We start from the raw sequence: 25,285 nt of genomic DNA, 5'->3' as shown, positions 1-25,285 counted from the left end.
CCCCACAGCTACATAAATTTTCTTCCCTTACAAATTCCTTCCTACCCGTGTTTCTTTTCATCTTCCCTCTCTCTTTCTGTGCTGCCTATTCATTTATTTTCATCTGCTGTTTTAATCTTCTCAGTCCTTCAAGTATGCTGTATGTGCCCTCTAAAGGAGCAGTTCATACACAGCAGAGCCTGCAGTTTTTTTTAAAAGCAACAGGACCTGTTCACAAGGTTGAATTTTGTGAGCATCCAGGTGCCCTTGATTCACACTGGGAGTTCAGTGTGCTCACTACTGAGTCCACTATAAATGTGTTATAATGTCATTAATGTCTCATATGCTTTAAGAATATTTCAGGAGCCACAACTGAGCCTGATGCCTGTGCAGGAAAAGAAACACTTTTACAGCACACACAGCTGTAGGCCTCCTGCTCCGGGCAGGTGATGCAGAACCAGAGAGCAGCTTGCCTGAAATGGCATAACACGTGTCAGGAAAAGCATGAGACCCCAGCTCCCTATGGCAGAACTGCCCAGGCTGAAGCAGAGGAGGTAAACTGTTCCTCAAAACTGGGCCCTGCAAGTGGTTTTGCACTGAGAATTACCCAGGAAAGGAAGCGGCAGCGTGTATTCCTTGTGTGCAGGGCTGGTGGCGACCCAGGGACAGTGCAACTACAGCTTTGTTAACTTCTACGCCTTTGTAAAGACCAAGAATACAGATACTACCTCACACTTTTCTTGAAGGGTTCAAATGCTTAATTCCCATAGATTGTAACCTTCTCACTTCGCTCTGCTCTGGTGAACAAACCTGGAAATGACTGTAGCACATCAGAACTGGAAGGGTAGCTCCCCTAGTACCTTTCTTCCTCATTCTGGCAGAGAGATTTGATGTTTGAAAAGGACCTTTAATGGCAAGAAACCAAGTTACTAACTGCTCTTGTGAGCTTCTCATTCAACAATCTGATGTGAGGTTTGATCCCCTGTAACTGAATAGAGCTTTGCAAATGAACCATGCTTGGCTTCACAGAAAAAGGGAGTAAATGCCATGTGCAGATACAGTTGCCATCAACATCTTACCTTTGTTGTGCAGCCCAGAAAACAAAGTGTGTGCTCTTGAGTCCTCCCTGTCCAGAAGAGGATCGAGCCCAGCTCCAGGTGTATGTATAATTTGGTGAAGTTAGAAAATTTCACTCTGAGTTAGCACAACAAACCTACCTCTTTTACTTGTACCTTCGGGGGGGGGCCTGTTCCATTTTTACAGCAGCATATTTAATGCATAAAAAATAGGAGTTCATTAAAAATAAATGTATTTCTTGCTAGGAAGCCTTTGGTTTAAATGCCCATTTTCAAATGTTATATGTGGAAATGCTCAAGTCCTGCAGTGGGTCACTTATTAAAAATCTGATTTGAAGATCAGCCTGTAAGACATTAAGAGTCTCATAAAGACATAAGTATCATAATAACTTCCCTTTTCCCAGTTGGAAATGTAAGATGAACTGTTCTGAAGCACCTAATGTATGACTAATGTTTATTTGTTTTACAAGAAGCTTTACAGCTGCAATGTTCCAAGAATGCTTAAATTCAATAAACAGCTATTATAATTCACTGAATGGTGGCATTTCCTCTATAAGAAAACATAACCCATCCATTCTGATTTCTCACAATCAGTAAAAAAGCTTCCAGGTATGTTACCCCAAAGTGAGATTTAAAGAGCTCCTGCCTCCTTGGCTGTATAAACAGTACATCCAGATTCTGGTAACTCTTAAGTTGATGAGGCAACGCTGCATACAAATTATTTTGATGCATATTTTTTGCTTATGTTACAAGTGATGTTATTTGGCATGTCATACCACATTACAGCTCATGAGGCAGAGGATTTAATGTGTGTGTGATGGTCCCTCTGAGCAGGTCTGAAATTGGTATATATAAACTACATTATTTCACCACTGAATGACATCCCCCAAATGCATCCACGTAAGTTCTCACCTGTCTTTCCCAGTTTCCCGTTTAAATAGGTCATCAAACTGAAGCATCTTGTGGCGAGAAATCATATATGCTTTTAATTGCGGCAGTATCTGATTCATCAGCTGCAGGTTGTTATAGACTAAGCCTTTACCATCTCGCCTCATGTAACTGCTGGGGCCCCAGAAGATGAACACGGCACCGTGGCTCATATTTAAGAGTTCATTACGATTTCGCAGAATCCTCTGAATACTGGAGTGCGCAATGACTCGAAGGCTCGTTTTGTTTCCCACATCTCTTCCATAACCTCGAGTAGGGGCATCATTCATTCGGATGACGCATTCTGTCTCGTCGATTCTGTCACCTTGTTTACTTCCCAGAAGGTGTCCAGAGCTGGTTACCAGTGCACAACTCTTGCAGTGCATTTTTAAAGGCTGCAAAGACATACATACTTCAAAATTAGCTGTAAACATCTTCCCATTCACTACATGATAACTGTATTTTACATGTACATGGCATCTTTTTACAGCAAAAATCTCAGATGACTTGACATAAATCTTCCCCAGCAGTCTTCCCAAATAACTGGGGACATGTTACCTGTCCTTTTCCTAGGTGGGGAAAATGTGGTATAGGTGTACAGCCCTTGAAGTTCCTCTGTGGAGTTAAGTGCACTGTTTAAATCCTCCTTTCCACTGCTGCTTCATATACAGTAATCACAGCAGCTTCTCTATTGTTCCCAGCTGCTGTAGACTGTATTTCTTTTGCTTGCCATAAATGAGCTATAATTGGGGTATTCTTGACGCTTCCTCTTCAGACCTTGTACAGGAAATATCATTAAGTCCCTGTAAGCACAACTGTGAACAGGGTTTCTATCTTGGGGTCAGGACATTTTGCTAAGGGAAGAGAGCTATACCTTGGACCACTCCTTTCACAGCATCTCCAAGTTGGTACCACAACCACTGCAGTGCTCTGATACTTCATTTGTGGTTCCACAGTCAGAGCTGGTCATTAATGTCTGCATATATTTCACATGACAGTGAGTGCACTGAACTTTTTCTAGCTTGTCAAGTCATGTTTAAAAGTAACCCAGTAAAATGGAACAGGAAGGTGCCTGTGCAGTGAATGCCTGACCTCATGGAAGCAGGAATGTAAAACAAGCTTTCATGAAAATGAAAAGGCATTATAAATCATATTACTAACATAGCCCACCAATGTAGGTATCAGTAAGAGGTATCTGCTGCTCAGCATGAGACCTGAAAGGGGGCAAAGGGTTAACAGTATCCCCAAAGTGCTACTTTCTGCCAAGAATGCAATAAACTGGATGCTGAAGAAGGTGTGTGCACCTTGATGGCTCTCCATGAAACAGGACCTTGCAGCATTTAAGACCAGTAACATGAGATTACAGAATGTGTCTTGTCATATTGTTTCTTTGGGGGAAAAAGAAAAACAAAAGGCAGACAGCCTGCACTGTGGCTGCTGCCAGCGTGAGGTTCATTGGCCATGTTGGTTCATGATCTTTTCAGTCAACTGATCTTCTGCCCTCAGGAGGTCCATCCATCAGAAATTTATTGCCATCGTTAACCATAGAGAATGGCATTCTGATAACTTCCCGGTGACTAAGGGAACATACAACATGCTGAGAGCAGTTGTCTCCTGCACTCCGGCACTGTCCTGACCCTATAGTATACCCAAGAGGGGACAGTATTCATTGGGTCTGAGGAGTGCTGGCAACCTAAACCCATCTTTCACAAGGGCCTCACGATCAAACCCTGTGGCTCTCCATGGCAGCTCCTTGTTCACGCCCTTACAAACATAGCTTAGCATTTCTCCAGCTGTACACTTGGTGAGTTTACCAAGCCATGATGAGAAGTTATGGTGACATATAATTACATTTAGCATCAACCACAGTATATGGGAACGAAATAACTAAATCACTGTGCTGTGAGGTGCAGTTTAACCCTGAAAAGAAGATACACCATAAATTTGAGATAATCTCAATCCCCTGTTTGAAACTGCTTTGGCCCATAACATCCAAAGGAACTGTTAAGGAACTTGGTTTTAATTCTGAAGGTAGTTAAGTGTTTGCAGTCTGAGCTTGTTTTCAATGAGAATAGCTAAGGAATGATGAAGTGCTTTTTAATTAAAGACAAAATAACTACACTATACAATTTGTGTAATGATACAGCCTGTAAGCTTTGTATCTCCATCTTGCCAAACAACAAAGTCCTTTTGCTTTCACATATAAGGATTGTAATCCAGAGCTAATGATATGGGTAGAAATGTTCGTGCTTTTGTGAGCCAAGGTTCCTAATGCAGTATTTACATGCATTTTCCTTTAAGCTTTCATCTGCCACTTTGATGAATTACCTAGCAAAAGGCTCTAAGGTGAACTAGCTGCTCCATCATCATGCTTGGGAAAGCAAGATGAAGTGCTAATGAGGTTAAAGGAAATGTAGTCAACACCAATGTTAACTCACATGGGTTTGAATATCCACATAGCAAGACATTTTCACCTAAACAATCTCTGCTGGTTTCTGGGCTACTGAGCTACAACTTACTTGGTTCTTTTAAAAGCCTGCCAGAGAATCCATCAATTGTTAGGGAGCAAGAGCAGCCATCAGTGGAGCTGTGGAAACTTGTAAGGAGAGGGAGAGACATCAACATTTCCTAATGATAAACATTAGCACCCCCTCAAAACATCTGTCCCAGATCTTGTTTGAACACTGTTCCTCCTGGGAAAGTCTTTAGACTGAAACATTCAGGTATTACTGGGCTACTTCTTGAATGATGCATGAGGGCTGAGCCTGTGTAGCTGCTCTGGGCAAGTCACTTTCACTCAGCTCGGATTCTTTCAGGCAAAAATCTCAACTGTCAGAGGAAGTCACAGCCAACAGCCACAACATTCCTGTACCAACTGTTTATAATACTTTGACAATATTGGAAGCAAGGGGGGGTGGGGGTGGGGGTGGTGGTGGTGGGAAAGAGCTACTGGCTGCAGTATCATCTCCTTGGGAGGCAGCAGTTGAACCACAGATGTCATCTACTTAAGCAATAATAATGGAGGCACAAGGCAGTTCTCTGGGATTGATGGCCAGCTGGGAAAAGTTGATGGCCTGAGAATAACCAGGGACCATTAAACCAGAAGAACATTAACTCTGCACGAGGCTCTCTGTTATGGTAATTATTACAGTGATGGGGGGTGGGGGTGGGGAGACCAAACAAAACCCCAAAGCCATGACACAGGAGTGAACCTCACACTGCTGGAAGTGTCATGAGGCAAACTTGACTCTTGGCAACTTTCACTTACATAGAGTATAGCCCAGGAAGGCCTGTTGTTACATCCTACACCTCTGATGTCTTTAATGACAACACAGAGACGAACAGAAACAAAAAGCAATGCCATGGCTGTTTCTGTATTTTCTCATTTGAAGCAATCTGTTATTGACTTTAAAATCTATGTTGTCCAATGATAGAAAAGTGTTACTTTCAGATGCTTTATTACTCAAAAAAAAATAATTCAATGGAAAAATGTTATTCCTGATTCAAAATATGTTGCTCTTACATATAATTATTTTCTTTGTGATAAAAATCAACTGATCAATTTCTTTTTTCCTTATAGAAGTCTTTTGATATTACAAAAGCCAAGATTTAGAAAACAAGACAATTCCCTCCAATAAAATCAGGAACAGTAGAAAACACACTTTTCCCTATACTGAATACTTAATGACCTCCTTTCAAGACTACTATGTTCAGATCACTCCATTATCAGCAGTATAAAAGTTTCCCTTCCACAAATAAAAAATAGAATATTTTAGGCACAGCCAACGACAACAACAAAAACCCCAAACAATCCAAAACAAGAACACCAAACCAGAGACACACAGAAAATATCATCTGCTGTGAAGAGTAGCTTGTTACTGAGATGAGCAGAAAAAGACCACCTGTCAGTTCATGAACACCATCATTCCTCATAGATACACCTGGAAAAACTACAGATGCCTTCAAAGTGTATTGGGAGAGAGCAATAGAGGCTGAGAAAGGTTAAAGAATATCCAAATTCCTTTTAGATGAATGACCTTTACCTAAGCATTTGAGACTGAAAGTGCAAAATATCAATAAGGTACTTGACAGCTAAGTTCTCCTCTTGCACTGCAGCATCTCCTTGCCATTTTGTGAGCCAGCAGCAGCATGTTTGTCTTCTGTCCCATCTGGAATGAAAAGCTATAGGGGTTCTTCATTCTGTATTAACTGTCTGAACCAGAACAGGTCCTTTGCAAGAACCCCCGAACTAGCCACTAAAGTAAAAGCAGAGGTAGAAAAAAGAAGCTTGATGTACAGGAAAGCAAAACTATTGCCATTTTCAATTGAATTAATTCAGTAAAGTGCTATATTAATGATTGAAAAAGCTAAAAAGTACACATAAATGCTGCAACAGTCTTCCTGGTTCAGGAGAAAGCGAGTTTATCCCAGAGCAGTCTGGCTGTCTCTGTTATAAAGCAGGCAGTTTCAGTGGCAAGCATTTCACATCTCCCCTACTGATGCCCACTGTGCCCTGCCTGAACACACCAGCTTGCTTGTGACACTCACTGTACGTGACCTCAGCATTTGTGCTTTATGTTCTGTGCCTTGTGCACAGAACTTAATCAGCATTTCATACCTGACACTAATGAACCCTGTGTTCACTAAATGTTCAATGTAATTTATTACTTAGGACTTGTTTTTGACTGCTAGGTCACTGGCCACTGGCAACAACACTAATTAATGCATTGCCAGTAATTTTCTCCTGGTAGCTTCAGTTCTAACTTTTTACCTTCTTGTAGCTTTGAGCAGCTTTGAGGTTTCTCCCAAGCTGCTAGCTCAAGACCATTGCTCCATGAGTCTGGCTGCACCTTCCCAGTTCTCCTCTCCCACAGGCTTTGAGGATATTCTCCATCACAACGGGCACCCCAAGCTCCAAAAGAGCTCCAGGCATCCCTAGCCCATTGCTGGCACATCACAAATACAAATGGCTGCTCCAGGTCCTGTGAGCCTTATCACTCAGCACTGTTACATATATAAAGCTTCTCTTGCCATTACATCCACCCCTCATGAGAAAGCTTTGTGTTTCTATTGGTGTGCCTCCTTCCTTAATATTTTCGCTCAAAGACTGGCAGTTGTACAGCCAAATCTGCTTTTCTTTGATAAATTCCCCTAAACCACCTTAAAGTAGAATAGAAACCCTGAAGCTTCATGTTTGCAAAGTAACTTCTGTAAGTCAATGCAGCAAGCTGTGGGGCTCAAGCTGTCTCATCAGTGCAGTACATCTGTGCACTTCAGAAGTGATTTCCATGATGCAAGTACTCTGGGAGACACAATCCTGTGAAAATGATGCAAGTTCCCTGGTAATTTTTGCTTTGTTCTGTATCCATGTTGAAACAGTGCTTTCTAATAGTCTGAAAAAAACTGAAAATGAAAAAAACATATGGGCACTAAGTTTGCTTTGGTATTGTTAAGTCTCATCTACCTGACACCCTATGAACTGATGCTCTCAAACTAGTCTTTGCTGAACTGTACAATCATTCAGATGCATGTTGGGATATTTCAAGTAATGCTTCTGTGTACAAAAAGCTGGAACAGAACCCAAAACTTACAAGCCTGAAGAGTTTTGACCAACTTCAACTTGCACTTTTCAAGTCTCTGGGAGTTTGGGTTTTGTGGTAGCAAGTTCTGATCCTTTTGATTTGACCATGACATTGTCACACGTATGTTCAGATAGGGAGTGCAGCATAATTTCTGCACTGTCCAGGCTAGGTCAGACCTTCCCCTCAACTTTCAGAAATTTTCATTCCTTAACCCTTATGAAAAACCCATGTTTTTCAATCAAGTCCTTTCCCATAGCTGTCTGTTCCTCCTCCCATTGTACTTGATTGAACCCCAAAGTCGATGGGTTGTTAAACAGGTGGCAGCAGGTACAGAGCTCTTGAAGAGGGGAAAAGAAGAGCAAAATACACATAATTTTTGTTGAACTAGACTTTTGGAATGTTAAGAGAACCTGCCATGAAAACAAACAGCATTATCCCTGAACTTTATAAAAGCACTGATTGCCTTGAAAACTCTATCCCAGTGACTATCACACAAGTAAACAGAAAGGGTTAGGAGATACCACCTGCCCAACATTGTTAATCCTTATGCAAATCCAAGTAACAAGCATTTGCAGCAAAACTTTGCAATTCAAAAAAGGTCTGGCAAGTCTGTTTATAAAGATAAATGTATGTCTGTTTAAAAAGATAAAAGATAAAACAAACGAATTTCTTATTACTTCTCTTTGTTTCTTGGACTGTGGAGCTTGAATATGCAAATGTTGTGGAAACATTAGCATCTTCATTTCCCATTGATTCTTTCCAGTTAATTACATAACTGGACTCTGCCTTCAGATAAACAGATACAGTGAAATAGCCAAACTTCAGCAAAAGCATTCATCACACTCGTGATCACAGCACCCCAGGTTTTATTCCTCCAAGGACTAGAATATTTTTATTTTGCCTGATACTGATGGGCATCTGCAAAACCTGTACTAAAGATGCAATATTTCTATTTTAAAAAAGTCTTTAGATGTCTCTCATACAATTTCAAAACATGAGGCTACATTATGGAAAGAAAAATAGAAAACCAAATGCATCCCATGAAGCATTCACTGGGATAATTTTCTTAGAAAAAGTACCGTTAAGCTCATTAGTCAATGAAGAGGCTTCTGCTTGTGCGAAGCGTTTTCCGGCACATTAACTCTTTTTCAGGGGACTGCCTGCTAGTCAAAGCTTCCATTAGATTAATTAAAATATGGCTCCTCTCACTGGAGAGAAAAGGCATGAGTCTGGTTACAGGACACTGGCTATAGAAACAGAGGCCTGTCTAGTTGCATAAAATAGAAGCAGAAGCAGCACAGGAGACTGAACAGCAAGGTAACTTTTAGTACCTGGAATGCATTTCTCTTCTTATTTGGAAGCATGATTACCAGGTCCTGATGTTTTCCCCTAAGCCACCTGAAGTGAATATAAGGTGCAACCTTGCAAATTGTCAGCACATATAAAGCTAAGATTTAGAGAGTAGTTTCCATCCTGCATCCTATAAATGTGTCCCATGAGGAAGATTAGTATCAATCATAGGCTTATTGGAGAGGGAGATAGGATACAATGATAACCTGAAGCTATCAACTAGAGTAATGGCCTAAGAAGAAAAAGCAATCAGAGAAAGAAAAGAATATCCTCAATGAAAGACAGAACTGGAAAATCAGGCAGGAATGTATCATGTTGATGAACATGAGCTGCTCTACAAGAGGGAGAATCATACGAACAATATACAGGCTCTAAAGAAATGGTTATTGCCTAATGTTTATCTTAAAAGAAGTGCAAATAGACATCCATATTACATCAAACTGCTTTACTTTTGTTCTGCAGCTAAAGTAGTAAAATGCAATAAACCCACGAGCGTGGTGTCTTAACTATGCAAATTGTTATCACTGAAGTGTCAGAAAAACAGGAATTATTTCAACAGCCTACTGAAAAGGTATTGAGCAGTTCTGATTTTTGCTTTAGAAAGTTTTCACATCAACTCCTCTCTCTTCTGCTCTGGTATGTTTTGGCAATTCTTTCCAGTTTAGAGGCTTGATGGACATAAGGCCTCAGCTACTCTCTCTGCACTTGTCATGGCTGTGCAAGATATTTCTTTTGGAGCTTCAAGTCTTACAGGGTCGCTTTTTTAACCTAACCCAGCTTACAGCTAAGCATCGCTGATCCTTAAAGTCTGTGCTTAAGTTTTCAAATTCAAGCGCTTGTTTCTTTCTGTGACGCTATTTGGCTCATCCAAATGCATCTCAACTCTCACTGTGACTATTATTGCTACAAGGCAGTGATGCAATAGCAATTGCAAGGACACAGGCAAGCATTTCCAGTGGCATCCAGTGTTAACAGAACTTCAGCACAGCACGCAGGGTGTCCCTGGAACAGGCCAGATGAAATTTAAGAGCAAACGTCTGACTAGAAAGTTTCTGACCCTGCAGAGAATTTTCCCTAAAATATATTTTGCCTTGTACTTCTCTATCCTGTTGAAACAGACTGAAACAAAAAATAAGGCTCCTCATTCCTTTGAAAGGTCTTTGTTCAAAAATTTTGTTCAAAGGTCTTTGTTTCAAAAAGTGTCAAAAATGTTCAGCCTCATGGTGTTCTCTGAGGCCTTTCGATTTTCATGTGGCTACTTCAATGTGATCTTCATCAGCTTTTAACCCAGACTGCTCTGTATGCTCTTACTTCTGCCTGAGTTAAAAGCACATCAGAAAGTAGGGAACAAAAAGCAGATTTTAAAAATATTTTTCTCTTTCCCAGAAGATACTGTGGGCCTCAGATTAAAATGTCTTTCTGAGGATGCATCATGTTCAACAGTGCACAGTCACACCAGCTCTGCAGCCGGATCCCGCGGTAGCCTCCGTAATCACTGGTGTATTGACACTAAAGACAGATGCTGGAAACAAGGATTGGCAACAAAAACTGGTCAAACCATCCATTTGATTCAGTAGGTACATGGCATAGAAAGTCACTGGGAATTTCTCCTGTGTACATATGTACAGAAGAAAAAGAGCATGTTTTGGGCTAAAATATTTGTATATTTAGTTTTGGATTAAAAACAGATGAAAAGAAAATCTTTTTAAGAGATGTTTAAAAATCTGTGTGCTTGCAATTATCTATCATTATAATTTTAACTAGTTTTGGACTGTAAATTTGAAAAATACTATTTTGAATTCAGGGGTTTTTTAAAGGGTCTCAAGCATTCCAAACATCTCTCCAATTGTTTACTATTACCACAGTTCTGAGCATGAGAAAAAATAAACAAGTGAACACACTTATCTGATCAGGATGTTTGTATCAGGTCTGTTTGTCAGCGTGCAGGTTAATATAAAATTAAACACTCAGTGGATGGAAACATTTAGCACTGAAATGCACCTACCACTGAGGGTTAATTAGACAATCAAGTACAAGAGATGGTGCTCTGCCTGCCAAGATGGCATTGCTTCTCCAAAGAGGTGCTCTTGAATTTACAGCAGAACATCAAAACCAGCTTCTGAATAAATTAGGGGGAAATAAGTTTGGGTGAAAAGGATGAGGTTAAACTGGAATCTCTGGAGGAACCAGAGACAAAAGCTGGCTGGAGAGAAAGGAAGGTCTCTCTCAGAAGTATCCTGAGCTGCAGGGCAAATGAGAAGAGGGAGTCCTTGAAAAGATAGCCAGGAAAGAGCTGATAGCAAGTCAGCTAATTACAGGGGGAGAGGGGTTTCGACCTTGCTACAAGTAGAGTTAAGTCTATTTCTGTATCTATGTATTTCACAGACATTTATAACTGCTGTGCCATCTCTCGTGGCTGTGGAACATGAATGTGTTTATTTATGTTTTACTGTCTACTGATCTGAGTGTGGCACGATTCCCAGGCACTCAGCTAACACTCTTCAGTAATATTCCTTGCTTAAAGACGTCACTTATCTATAACTGGGAAATGATACAACTGAAATCTGCAGTTACCCAGCAGAATTTGAAGTGCAGAAGGGTGTGCCTCAGAGAGGATGCAAGAGGTAGGTAGGTTTAAGAGCAGATATGACAGAAATCTGGAAAAAGGAATCATCTTTTAGTAAGCAGCAGCAGAAATGAAACCTTCCTGCAAAGAGGTGAAATGCAGAGTCCCAGGGTCCCAGGAGACTTGTAGGTGCTTTACACACTTTATCTGCTTTTTATTTTACATTACTAGTCCTAAATTGTACTCTCTGGAACTGATGTGTCATTTGAAGTGCATTTTACTGGGTAGTGCCATTAAACAATTCCTGCTCACTTCTTCCTGGGTTGCAGGGGAAAGTATATTTTACTGGATCACTCCTTGGATGCCTTTCACAATGGGAACAGGAAGCAAAGAAAAGTGAAAACACGGGGGGGAGAAGGAAAAAGAAAAAAAAAATGATAGGTGGATGGCACTGGATGTACATAAAACTCAGCCCAAAATACTATGAGAGGGGTCATGGAGGTTGTGGTCATGGAAGAATGGAAAGGAGAACACGGCAGCATGACCAAGAAGCACTAGACTGCAGAATTTTTTCTAAGTTTCTCAATCTCTCATTGTTTCAAATCACCACTGCTGAATGCCTTGACATCAAACTGATACCTGCCAGCAGGAAATGTTCTGATACCAACCAGCAGTTCTGTAACCAACACTTGCTTTCCTGGTCTCTGTACTATGCCCGGCTGCAGCCCAGGATTCTTGTTTCATATGAATGAACTTCTGTCAAACAGTTTCTTTAAAGCAACAGACAGGTTCTACAGTAGTTTTTCCTCACTGGACATGTAGGTCATCTTTCCAGCTTAACTGCTCCAAATAATTCCCATCCACTTAAACAGCATTTTTGACAAAGCTTCACCTCTCCAGAGCCACAATTCCAACCCTCTAGAGAGATGGCAGGGTATTTTCCCCTTGTAGAGGAGAAACACTGATGTGTTGACAGTTGTGGGTTTTTTTTAAATGGGATTCTTTCAGCAGAGAATTATATAAAAAGAAAAGCTATTTGTCAGGTGTAACTGCTTCACTCTACCGAACAAAGATGTGAACTGGTGGTTCAACCCACCGTCACTGACTCTGCCACTGCCCAAACTCCACTGCCTTTCTGGCAAGGTGAGGTGGTACCAGCCTTTCTGCTGCCCTCATGCTCAAGAGTATCCAGTGGTTCTTGGGAGCTGCCTGACACTTCCCACTCTTGGCACACTCTCCAAGCCCAGAAGTCATCCCCACCTTACTGCACACACCCTGCACAGGTGAAACATCTGAGCCCCACAGCAAGCAGCATCCCCAGAGCAGGTTCTGTCCCTGTACTTGCACCCTGTACCTGCACCCTCTGATGCCACACTGTGCCTACACAAGGCTATGGGGAACCCCACTGGCTTTCATACTGACCTCACAGGGCTGGCACGCTGTGCCAGATACATCTGCAGAGGACAGGGCAGAAGGGACACAGTGCAGAGAGGCTAACACAGTGACAATCTGCCAGGAGATGGCATGAGAGCATAATCCTGACTCAGCCTGCCCAGTTGCAGGCTCAGTGAGACCACAAGTGTCCACACTGCTCTCAAGGGAGAGCCTTTGAGGACAGCCAGCACCCTGACATTCTAAAAACCAGTGTGACCGAAGTGGGAATTTCACTCTGAGTATGGCAGTGTCTGCGCTGTGCTGGACCTGCCTGTCTCCCAGATTTACACACCCGAGGAGAAATCAACACACCCTCCCAGGAGAAACTGTTGCTCCTGTTCGCACAGTACAGGCGGGAGGAGCCTCTGTCCTGGAAATCCACATGTAAAGAAACCAGCAGCCAAACTCCACTGAGATGTCAGCATTTAATTACAGCCGGAGTGTGGTTCAAATCTTTCCTTTTCTGTCATGTGTTCTGCTTCCCAAAACACAAAAAACTGCAACAGTGCAAGATTTCTACCCCTGAAAAATAATAATCACACTACAGCCCCACTATTATAATTAAACAGAAATTAATTACATTCTATAGAAGGGGACAGGTTCTGAAGGCTTAGCTGCTTTCCTTTTTAATTATTGTATAACGTTGTGAACACAGCAAAAATCTTTTTAACATGCTAAACGCACTGGGGGTTTTGTTTGCTTTAACAGACTGCAATGGATGCTGCATTTGCATTTAATTAAAAAAATAAGTTATTAAAATAGTTTATTTTGGTTCAATGTGTATTTGTTTAGCATGTGGATGGTTTCACATCAGAAATGAGATTGGGTTTTTTTTCAACCAGTATTGAGCAATAGCCATCTGGGGAAAGCAAATAAAAAGATCAATATATTTTGAAAAGAAAGCTTGTTACTGTAAAAAATTTGGGCCTGTCACAACTAGGTTGTTTTTGAATAGTCTGTTTCCAAAGGAATCAATCCCTAACCTAAAAGCTAAATAGTAAGTTGCCTTTATGACAGGAACAAAATTATGCAACCCCAGAAACTGGACCGCGTGCAAAAACCTCACACCATGCACAAAGTACCCTCTAGCCAATGGTGATAGGAAGAAACAACTCCTGTGGGTAGCCAGTACCATCCCTTCCAGCTGTTTCTGGGGGCATGGCTGGCTGTATGAACGTAGGGTGGGTCTGATGAACCAGGCAGAGCATTTGGGGAAAAGAAATTCTAATTTCCAGCTCCTGAGCAGCCTTAGACAGGAATCAGGCATTTTGGCAGATGCAGAAAAGTGTAGGCATCCAGTTCACTTGAAATTCAAATGAAGAAACAGTGAGTTGGTTTATGTGCTTTCAGGGTTAGACAGCAGCTAAGCAAAGATTTTTTTAAATTGCAATTTTACATTTAGGTTTAGAAGTAAGCTTTAATTGGGTTAAGTCCTGCTTTAGACACCAAAGCTCTTGACAGGATCTATCTGTGTTCCTGTATTAAAAGTCTTAGGGAATCGCTTCTTCATAGCCACATACCTGATTCATCACTCTTTGGAAAGCTACAATAAATCTGTCATGGAAGCCTACTAATTGCTAGTAAATCACCAAAGTTGGAAGTGGCACAAGCATATCCAAAAAGAGTAAAAGTGAAGAGCCGAACCTTGAAAGTGCTCTGGGGTGAAATTCTGTCACTTTACAGATGAACCTGTAATCTATGAGAAAATAAATGATGTATAATGATGACTAAATTTGAAATCAAATCTTCACATGGGGACAATTCAATAAGGTTAGGTGATTATAGGCCTATGCAGCAGCATCAATTATGGAGCCAGAAATAGTGTCACGTCCCTCGGAGGCTACAAAAACTCTGCATTGCTTTATTCACCAAGATCAGAGGACATTCACTTTAATCAAATAGTCTGGGGGTTCTTGTTTGGAAGAAAAAAAAAAAAAGGAAAAGAAAGAAAAGAAAAAAACGGGAAGGCAGGAGCCCAAAAATGACTGGCAATGATCCTAACTTATCATCTGAGCTACCGTTTGCTCTGCCAATTGATGGGAAATGAAGTGTGATCAATTCTAGCCCACTGTACATCATTCCTATTGACTGACCTGCCAAATCCTTGATTGAATAATTAGTTAAGATATCAGTGTCTGCCATTTTGCACAATGCTCACAAGACGAAGCCCTGAAGTTTTCATAAAATGGGCAATTACCACGTTATCTGTAACTTTACATTTTCTTTCAAATATATGACTGAGTCTCAATAGTGCCAAAATATGGAATGAAAACATAACGGTACATAAGAAGTAGTAAAATCTAGAAGCACGAAATCTAGAGGTCAGTGCAACCCCTGAAGTAATACAACATACATTTTTCATCTTACAGATGGATAATAAGCCATATCAGAAAGGATTAAACCTGTGCTCCTCATTTACAATAGTTCACTTTAAGTAGCAACCTGTCTACTTTCCATTCTCGGTATCAGGGAAACAGCACTAACTCAGGCACTCAGTGGTGACTGACAGCAGTGCTGACATTTTAATAGCAGCTACTGTTTAAGAGCCCTATCACCATCCTGTGATTCTTAAATAAAGATTTAATCTACTTTTGATGCAGCAAAGCTCTGCAGACCAGACAATCTGCTGTTAGGGCACACGCAAAGGTGGGGGTTTCTTCACTCCCATCACACAGCCCCACACCGGGTGTGTAACAAGCTGTTCCAAAGCCATAAATCAGACTAAGTGAGGCACTGCTTGACATTATACTTTACATTACAGTCCCAAGTCTGACTGCTAGCAAACAGGGACACTACATGTACTGCTGCATCTCAGACAGAAATGGTGTTAACTGCAAATACAAATCAGTTATTCAGTGCAAAAGAAGTGACATGTGACTGGTAAGATGGGTCTTTTACAAGAACCTTGGCATTTCTACGTTTAGTTCACATGTGTGGATGTAGCTCCCAAGTATCCAGATGCCATAGCAGTATGTAAAGACACCACTTCTTCCCAACCATTCTGCTGTGGTTTTGGCTGTACTCACTACCTTCCCCTTAATTCTCTCATCCATTCCCCCCTCAACTGCCAATGAAGAGCAAAACCAGGGACACATACAAACTGAAAATGCAAATGCATCATCTAAAATACAGGAAAGTGCCAATGGCTTATGAGGCAGAAATGGAGAAGCCATGTGAAAGAGAGAATATCTTACTCCACATCATGGATGACTAATTTCTTCCCACACTATGCTGTAATAAATCCTAGCCTTTGCTAACACAAGAATAGGAAAGCTCTTACCCAAAGCTAGTAAAGGCATGCCCTGCTTAGTGCTCACTTTAGTGTTCACAAATGGAAGAGATTTCTGGTTTGCCATGTAGTGGCACCTCAGATAATCCAGAGTAAACAGATTCATCTTTCCTTCTGAGCTGACAACAGGTTAAAATCGTAATGCCATAGTTTGGTATACATAAAAGGCTTCCTTTGGACATCACACCAACCCTATCCTCAATCTTTATTTTTAAATTGGCAGAAAACATCACACCAGTGCCACCCTGGCAGATTATTTTTCCAATCCCTGCACCCAACAGGTATGTGCAATAGCTGGGACATGCTGCAGTTTATTTCCCTGGCTGCTGCTATAGTGCAGTAGTTTGCATAACACTTTGAAGTGAATGTTTAAGAGAGGAAATCTGCACAACAGAGGCAGTACTTGTATCACAGAACTATATATTCAAGTTCAATGCACATCTTTTTATGTCAAACCAGCTTTTGTGTGCAACTATCAACGGGATTTTTAAATTAGGGAAGTGACACAAGTGGGACTGATCACCACCCTGAATTGCTTCAACAGTATTTGCCTCAAAGCTTACATGCAAAGCCTGTGCAGTGTGCAAACTCCTACTATGGAGATGTGAATTACATATATATTTACTATTTGTGGATGAATATAGTCTGAAGCAATTCAGTTCTGTGCAGAAAGAGCTTTCAACTCAGATGTTCAAATGATGCCCTTTAATCCTATCTGAACACCAGTTACCAACCATTATCTCGTCACATCTTACAGTATGAGTAAAAGACTGGAAAGACCAACTCAAGCCCGCAGAGGGACACAACGTTAGCACACCCATCTCTGTCAGAAATAACCACATACTTCCTGTGTTAGCCATGGCAATTTGGGTCTTAGTAGTCAGCCAGCTTCTCCTTTTCAAGAACAAAAAGTCTTATCTGTGGTTTTCTACAGGGCTTAGCTCTGGTGAGTATTAATTAAGCACTGTGAGCATCACGGTACAAAAATGCCTCCTTTCTCCCTGCTAGCAAGACTAGTAACAGGGGGAATATAAAATATAAAATAAAATATTCTACCGTTTCCAGATTAGCCCAAAGCACAAACAAGTACTAGCATTCTCTTTGTTCTTCTTACCCAGAGCGAATGCTACATCAAGTTTGGGAAAGACAGTTGTATCTTCAGCAAATTGGCTCCAGGAATCAATCAACTTATCTCATCCATGAAGATGTCTAGACTTTTACATTTGTGGAAATGGTTACTAGGCATTCAGTAATAATGACAACATGATGGGCTGACAAGACTTTATTTTCCTCTGAGATTGGAGAACTCTGATTCTGCTTGGCAATAAATGTAAATTATTTACAGGGTACAGATTTGGTAGATACCAGGCAGTCTACTGCACATGGCTGTATGCAATTCTCACGTACCATAATTGTGCACTATATATGCGTTGATAAAATTAATAGACCTGCAGGCAGAATATTTCTGTCTTGAATAATTTTCCACATATTAACCATTCATCTTAATACTATGCCTTTTCTTATCTGATTATTTTATTAAGAATTGGTAAGGGGGGTTATTTAGCTAAAGCTTACTGCATGAAGGAAAACCTGCAGTTGTTTAGCAGGTCAGGTAAAAAGTAGATAAAGAAGCCTCAGTACTGTGGAAGGAGCCAACACCTACCTTCCAAAATAACACTTGCTAAATGGATTGTCACAAGCAGCCAACTTCCATTTACTAAAGCAGTAAATGCAGGCTTGCAATATCAGAAAGAATTAAACATTCTCTGTGAAAATTAGCCATACAGCATCAGAGGAGGTTCCCCCTTTATCCAGCATCAGTTAAATTTCACTGTCTTCTAAGGAGATTAAATTTCCCCTTTACAACTCTTTTTCCAACTGCCTGACACACTTCAGCAAGCTTTCAAAGGCAGGATGGCATCACTGAATTCTCTCTCAAATCCAGGCTGCTTCCTTTGCTCCCAGCTTCTCCACTCACTATTTTGTCAGTGTTTTTCCCTTTCTTTCATGGTTGCTCATTCCCCAGCATATCTTTCTTTTCTAGGCTAAAATCTTTGTGCCACATACATGCCACTGCAGTGATACAACATAAATAAAGCACGAACAGCAAATTAAGAATGCATTTGAAACATCCCTGAAATTAATTTTGAAGGATGAAGGGAGTGCATCAAAAATTGAGGACATGAATATGAATTTTAGGCTGTGATAGAAATCAGCTGGGCATACTATACATTTTGATATTTTTTCTATTTCTTCTGTATTTCCTGTCAGCACAGGGTTACCAAAGACACCACATGGACAAACTGCAGCCTATGGGCAGTTTATAAAATATGTTTTCTGTATGCATTTGTCACTTGCTAAAGACACACTGCTGTTACTTTCATGAAAGCATATTTTGGTAACTTCAGTATATTTACAAATTCAGGTCCTACACTCTGTTGTGTTTTGTGGCTTTTTTTTTCTCTCAGGAATACAGTGATGGTTGCTTATGGCTTAAACCAGCAAATTAACAGCATTTATGAACCTTGGTAGACAACCTTCCTTCTAGTGATCACGTAAGGCTTTTCTTGACCCAGGCATCACCGACAGAGGCTGAATTACTGCATATACTAGTCTTAAGCAAATTAAACCAAACCCACAAAAAAACCTCCAAATACAGTATCAGTATTTATAGCTTACTCGTTTTAAACCAATGTGTTAGTTGGACACAGTTTCTAATTGTTTGACTCAGGTTGTCCAGAGCTATGATATCTAGGGAATGTGTGGAGAATGCTCATATATGCTGACTTCAGACTTGTGTAGTTACCACAATTGAGATACAGATTAAGCTGCAGTATCCACTCTACCCAGAAGTTTTAGGTAGTCTTAAGTGGGAAGTGTTGCATCATATTCTCCTCTTTAACCCTGTTAGTGTCAGAATTCCCATCATGTGTTTGGGGAACAGAGCTTCAGGTGTTCTGCCTCCAATTAACTACACCCAACATTTCCTCTGCCTCAGTTTAATACATCCCCCTCCCCAAAATCACCTCTGCAGCAAAATCTCAGAATTTCATTTTGTATACACAAAGCTTCTTCAGAGTAACATGCCTTCAGCCCCATGGCAACTCCTCTCTGCACAGCCACCCTGCTACTGGTTCCAACCCTGTTCTCCAGGACATGTTACACATTTTGACAAGTCTATTCCCACACCCTCCCAAACAGATATACTCATTTCTTCACTCTTCAGACTTTAGCAAAAGACTCTATTGTACTGCTGCTCCTCCACTTTTCCTTCTGAAAAACAGGTCACTAAATAATCACCTGCCAGATGTCCTGGTAAAAACAGTAAGGTCATTAGGACCACTCTTGGCCTCTCTCCTCTGTTTCCTCCCAAGAAAAACTCAGAAACTCTTCAACTCACTTTTGCAAGTGAAATTTCTGCTCACCCTGGGAAAGAGAATTCATTCCTTTTCTGTCTCTCTGTCCAGTTCTTAGCACTCACATACAACTCAGAGTGAACAAAGGGAAATGTTTTTTTAAAAATGTTGAGGGGATTGTAATGGTCTCATTGAACGGCTGGCTAAATCCTTTATGCCAAATGAGAGAGATGTTACTAGCTGACTTAAAAATTGATCCCAAATGAATGAGTCACCTCCTTAGTAAGTAAGGCTTGGCAGGACTGATTTGCATCACAAAGCCGCCACTGCCTTCTGGCATCCTGAAGGCACTGTCAGTGGAAAAGCCAAGGCCTGACTGGATATAGATGCAGATGAGAATTGCTTACTCCTAGGGCAGGGTTTAGCTACAGAGCTAGCCTGAACTTTAACTACTGCTCTCTACCACATTCCTAGCCACACTAGAAAGCTTATGATCTGTCTCGAAGGACGCTTTCAGCTCGTGCTAACACACTGAAGAAAGTACAGGCGTGAGCCCAGGTATTGGCTCTCTCTTCAGGCTGGCAAGCTACCGACCCACATGCAATGCAGGGGCACGTCAATCACACCTGCTGTTATTTCCCAAGCATTACTGGACAGTTCAACCAGGATTGAGGTGCTGCTGTTCTCCAGCACAGATCCTAAATTTTCTACAGTGAACTATGATCATCAAACATTGTTGGAGCAAAGATACATGCCACACAACAGCTTACATCTGTGAAACTTCATTTTGGCATAAAAGAAAGAGCATCTTCTAAAAAGCTCTTCCTCAGCCATAAAAATGTAATATTGCAATTTATCATCAACAATCGCATTATTACACTGAAATTAATGCCATCTGAAGAACGTTCAATCCCTAAAGGATTTCAAGCAATGCCCTGTAAATTTCCATGTCCAGATATGTCAATAAATTCAGTCTCTTAAACAGCAGGAATAATGCACCATAGGAATCATAAAGCATTTACCAAATGTATGCAAATAAATTTGACAAACAAAAAACCCTTCAGATTAAAAGCAAGAAGACAAATACTATTTGTATGTATCAGTATTAAGCACAATTTTGCCCCACTTCTTTCATTTTGTACCAGACAAACTGCAAAAGTGCAATTCCTTCACAGCCAATAATCCTGCTGAGCTTCACCTTTTACCCCAGTCTCTTCATGAAATTCGTTCCAGCTGCTGAGTGTGACAGGTATGCAGCAATATACACTTGGTGATGAGCATTTGTGACAGCATTTAAGTTGACCCAGTTTTCAAGGTAGTTCATCTTAGTGGAAGAAAATCCATATCAATGAATAGGATGGGGAAGTTGTTATGATTACATTATTGTCTCTACCAACCCCTCCCAAAGAGAAAGAGAGACACTCTTCCTGTGTAGTCATCCCTTCTCATTCTTAGGTCATTTTCATTCTAGAGGCACATTACTGTTATAGCAAAACAAGTAATTATGCCAGAAAAGGCAGTCCTACTGGGAATACAGCTAAATGATAAAATAGTGCTTTGTACCAGGCAAGCTGCATCACCTCCTGACAATCACGCCGAATTCTACCAGACTTACAGGTACAAATGCTTCTATGTTAGTCTCTTCCAAAACAACTGGGCCAGTACATGATCACACCTTTATTCCTCTCTCAACACCTACAAAGCTCCTTGGCATAGGTCTAGCATCTGATTTCCTCCCTTGACTATCAATAGTAGCATAACGTTATTCCCATTATCCACATCCTCAAGTCAACAACACCCACTGCCATTTCAATAAGGCATTCTCTGAAAACACTCTAGAAATTCCAATTTCTTTAGCCTTCCTTTTTGGCAACCAACCAACCACACCCGGTCCTCCCACTGACCAACTACAAAATCAGACTGACCATAGTGCTTTGAAAGCTTTCTTTGTATGCTTCTCTGCATAGTTACCACATGGGCAAAGCCTTGCTTACTTACTATTAAATATAAATTTCATCTTACTATTTGCAGTCCTGCTTCTTAAGTGCTTTTTAGAAGCACGAATAATGGTAGTTTATTGCTCTTGAGCCAAATGTTCTGTGGTTAAACCAGAAAAGCAAATATAACCCCCCTTTTCCCACTCTTCCATGTCAGATTTGTTTTTTCTCCCATGTACCTCTTAGTACCTGGGATCCCAATGTCAAGCTAGGTTCTTTTCCTTGTATTGTAGAGAATATTCAGGATTTTGCACTCTCTGCCAGTTGGCAACTTGGTTGTTGATGAGTAAAGCAGAAAAAACTCAAAGTTCAATACTCCTTTCCATCACTTAATGCAGAAATCATCCGAAGAAAAAAGAAAATCTAATGTGAAAAACAAGAAGAAATGGTGAACAGAGACTGTACAACATGCTTGCCTGAAGGCTAAGGAAGCTCGTTGATGCTACAGGGGCTTTCATGAGTTCTGTGTCAAATGGTCATGGGATAATATGCAGAAAAAGGAGCAGGGGTTGAACCAAGCTCTTCCCAGCCTTTGGCTCACACTCCCGCTTGCTCAGTGTGTTGTGCCTAGAGGCACAGCTCCAACAAGAAGCTGTGTTTATTAGTTTGAAGTTTACAGATTAGAGTTGTATCCTTAGAGAAAGAATTGTAAATCACCTCTGACCAAGGAACACATGAAGGTTTTGCCTTCTGCATTCTAGATAAGCATTCTAACCACCAGGCTACTGTTCAAGGCAAAGCAAAGGACCTTGTTTAATTAAGGGCTAGATGGGTTTTTGCAAAGGATATCTTGATCTCTGATTTTTGAGAAAAGGGTGGAAGAACTTATTTCAAAATCAGCATTTAGAACACCATGGAAGAAGATGTTTCCTCACAGCCATGAGTAAGCATGAAGATAGCATACTTAAGACATAACCCTTACTTGTTGTTTTCTATTATATCCTGGTTTGTATTTTGGGGGTTGGTTTTTTTCCCTCAGGTAACTGTTTTAAACTGCATTAATGGAGATATATTTACTAAATACTGCAAGGAGATTAAAACCAAGGAGATTAGGCATTTTACATGCATATACATATTATACCTCGAAGGCTCTAACAGCATCTATTGAAATACACCAGATCTTCAAATACAGTGTGCTTTACACATCTGAGCCACCAACATTTCCAAATGTGATGGAAACACTAATTTTCAATAAAGAGATGTTACTCTCTGCAACACAAGTCCAGAAAAAAAAGCATGGCTATGGTTATGTAACGCTATCGTATTTTTCCCATGCATCTTTATCTCCATCATTAATTTTGTAATTTCAAGTAAATCCAATTTATACCTCCTGTTAGCGTATGGAACCCTGTGTTCCCTTCACATTTACAGGGAAGCAGAAATACTGCAATTTTTTTTTTCTTGAACACAGACTTGAATGTGTTCTTGACAGAGAAATGCCTACCTTATTGATTCAAACAGTATCTGAGAGGCATCAAAACTGCAGCAATAGTGCAGCCGGTAACATGAATCACAAAATCTTTTTCAGCACATTCAAACTGGGATCTTACTGCCCTGAACACTGATACATAAATACAGTTATCTGACATAATGTAATTTCAGAGCAAAATCACATCAGTGCATTGACTTAATACCAGGTTCTATATGAGAGTCTCATATTCTTGGCCAGCTACGTAAAAAGTGCAGCCTAAACAGCCCTGCACAATGAAAAAAATATTTAACCTATAGAAAATAAGATTAATAACCTTATTGGACAGATGCACTCTGAGATTTTAATTCTGCTTCAATTCCTGTTTAGCAGAAGTTCATTAAACTCCTACATCATGAGTCTGACCTAGAAAAGTAAATAAGTACTCTGTTATTCCCTTTAGAGTCCTGAGTTACTAATAAGGAATTATAAATCTCCAGTCACTTTGTCAAGCAGCCAAATACATCCCAAGTGAAACACAACTGCAAAGTTCATAAAAATGAGACCGATTGAAATGCAAGACTAAAAATGTGATTTTGTTTTATAGACCATGAATTAATACCACATTGTTTCCGCTTTTGTGAACTACAAACGTGGACAAGAAGGAATGAAGGGAATACAGCTACATTCACCCACCCGGTCAACTCTTTCACTGGCCCTTGTTTGTGTCTCCTCCTTGAAAACATCAAGTTATTGCACTTATATAGCACTATTCATCAAAGATGTTTAAGCTTTTTATGAAGACAGATAGGTAGTTTAGATGTGCAGAGACTGAGGAGCAAATAATCATAAACATTCACACATGCCTCAGCCAAAGTCACCATGCAAGCCAGTGATGGATTTGGTAATAGGGCCATCTTACATACCTTGGCTCAACTTCCAGCTCTAAAACCCACAGCATATCATGGGCACTGCTCCAGTAGAACGCTAATACATCACTAGAAATTTATGAATAATCAAATTGAAGATGTTTTCTGAAACAAAGCAATAGTCGTATGTATAGGATTAAATCTGGGCTCTGCTGGAAAGCTTGACTCACTGATAAAAGTCCTCTTGGCTTCAGCCATTCCTTTCTAAACATTTATTGAAAATCTGATTTGGATTTGTTGATGTGTTTGTTGGATGACCCCAGTTATACTATCCAGGCTATGTTAAATATAGTAGCTTGAATTGTCATTACCTACAGCGATTAAACCTATAATTAGATCCCCTTCAATGTCTTCTTGACTTGCAAATGCATCCCTCTAACCTTCCCCAATGCTGTTTTACCATTTGACCCTGGACTATCTCTGTTTCCTTTCTCAGTGCAATAGTTCTGAAGTCCTCTTCGAAGTAACCTGGCCAGAAAGCTGAGCACTAGCTTTAATAGTAGAGTGACCAGTATTTATAATTCTTTGCCTAACTGTGAAAGGCTTACAGCTCATTTACAAATCATCCTGCTCCAGTATATCCCATTGGTTTTGTAGATGTCCATCAGAGCACAGCTTTGCCTGTAGTGCATTTTGAGGCTACTGAAATTTCAAAATATGCAATGGTACACATGCACATTGATTTTGGTAGGAATTTGACGATATTAATAGGACCAGTGAGCTTAACCCTTCACATTGCAAGGCTCACTCAATTTGCCATGAGGAAACACTCCTAATGAGGCCATAAAAGCCCTAACATTCGTCCTGCTCCTAGTAATGAAGATTACAGGTCTGATTCACAAGAGTCCTATTCTGGCTATTCTGGCATATTCTACTAAACCTTCCCAAATCAGATCCTGACCACTGGGCTGCTGCCTTCTGAGGACAGAATGCTCTGCACTGTGTATACTCTCTGTATACTCTGTGAAGCCGTTTGAGACTTTGCAGTATGAAAATAATTTAAGATAAGTTATAACATGGCTTCACAATTTGAATTATGCCTGATGTATTTGTCATGCTGATTTTTAATTCTCTATCCACCTCTAAAGCTGAGATGGCAGCATTAATTACATAGCTGTAACACTGTACCTGTATAAAAATGTGAATGAAATTGCTAAATTAAGTTTGCCTCCAAGAAATTGTTGCTTAGTCTCATTAGCAATACAGAAGTGCAGTAATTGAAATGCATGCAAGAAGCTGTTTATTCAACTGGCCAAGAAACCTGACAGTTACTAAAAGGAATCTTAATCTACACAAAGAGAGGGTTAATTAAAGATATGCAAATAATTTGTTTTCTTGTGTTTCAAGCTGGGAAGTACCTAGTATCCCATTTAAATAGGTGATGAGAAGACA

At 40.4% G+C, this 25,285-nt stretch overlaps 1 protein-coding gene across 1 annotated transcript in view; it reads right to left on the bottom strand.

Annotated features, from left to right (window-relative positions):
* The window catches only part of ST6GALNAC5 (ST6 N-acetylgalactosaminide alpha-2,6-sialyltransferase 5), a gene marked incomplete at both ends in the record, with an annotated part of 67,412 nt that overhangs the window by 9,827 nt on the left and 32,300 nt on the right, over positions 1-25,285 (bottom strand). The window contains one exon of the mRNA XM_084265877.1: positions 1,968-2,377. Within this exon, the coding sequence (XP_084122003.1) occupies positions 1,968-2,377 (410 nt within the window). The remainder of the gene's footprint in view (positions 1-1,967; positions 2,378-25,285) is intronic.

The sequence above is a fragment of the Gallinula chloropus genome, assembly GCF_964237585.1.
Source record: "Gallinula chloropus genome assembly, chromosome: 6".
Taxonomy (NCBI): Eukaryota; Metazoa; Chordata; class Aves; order Gruiformes; family Rallidae; genus Gallinula; species Gallinula chloropus.
This window is presented reverse-complemented; position numbering and strand designations above follow the sequence as displayed.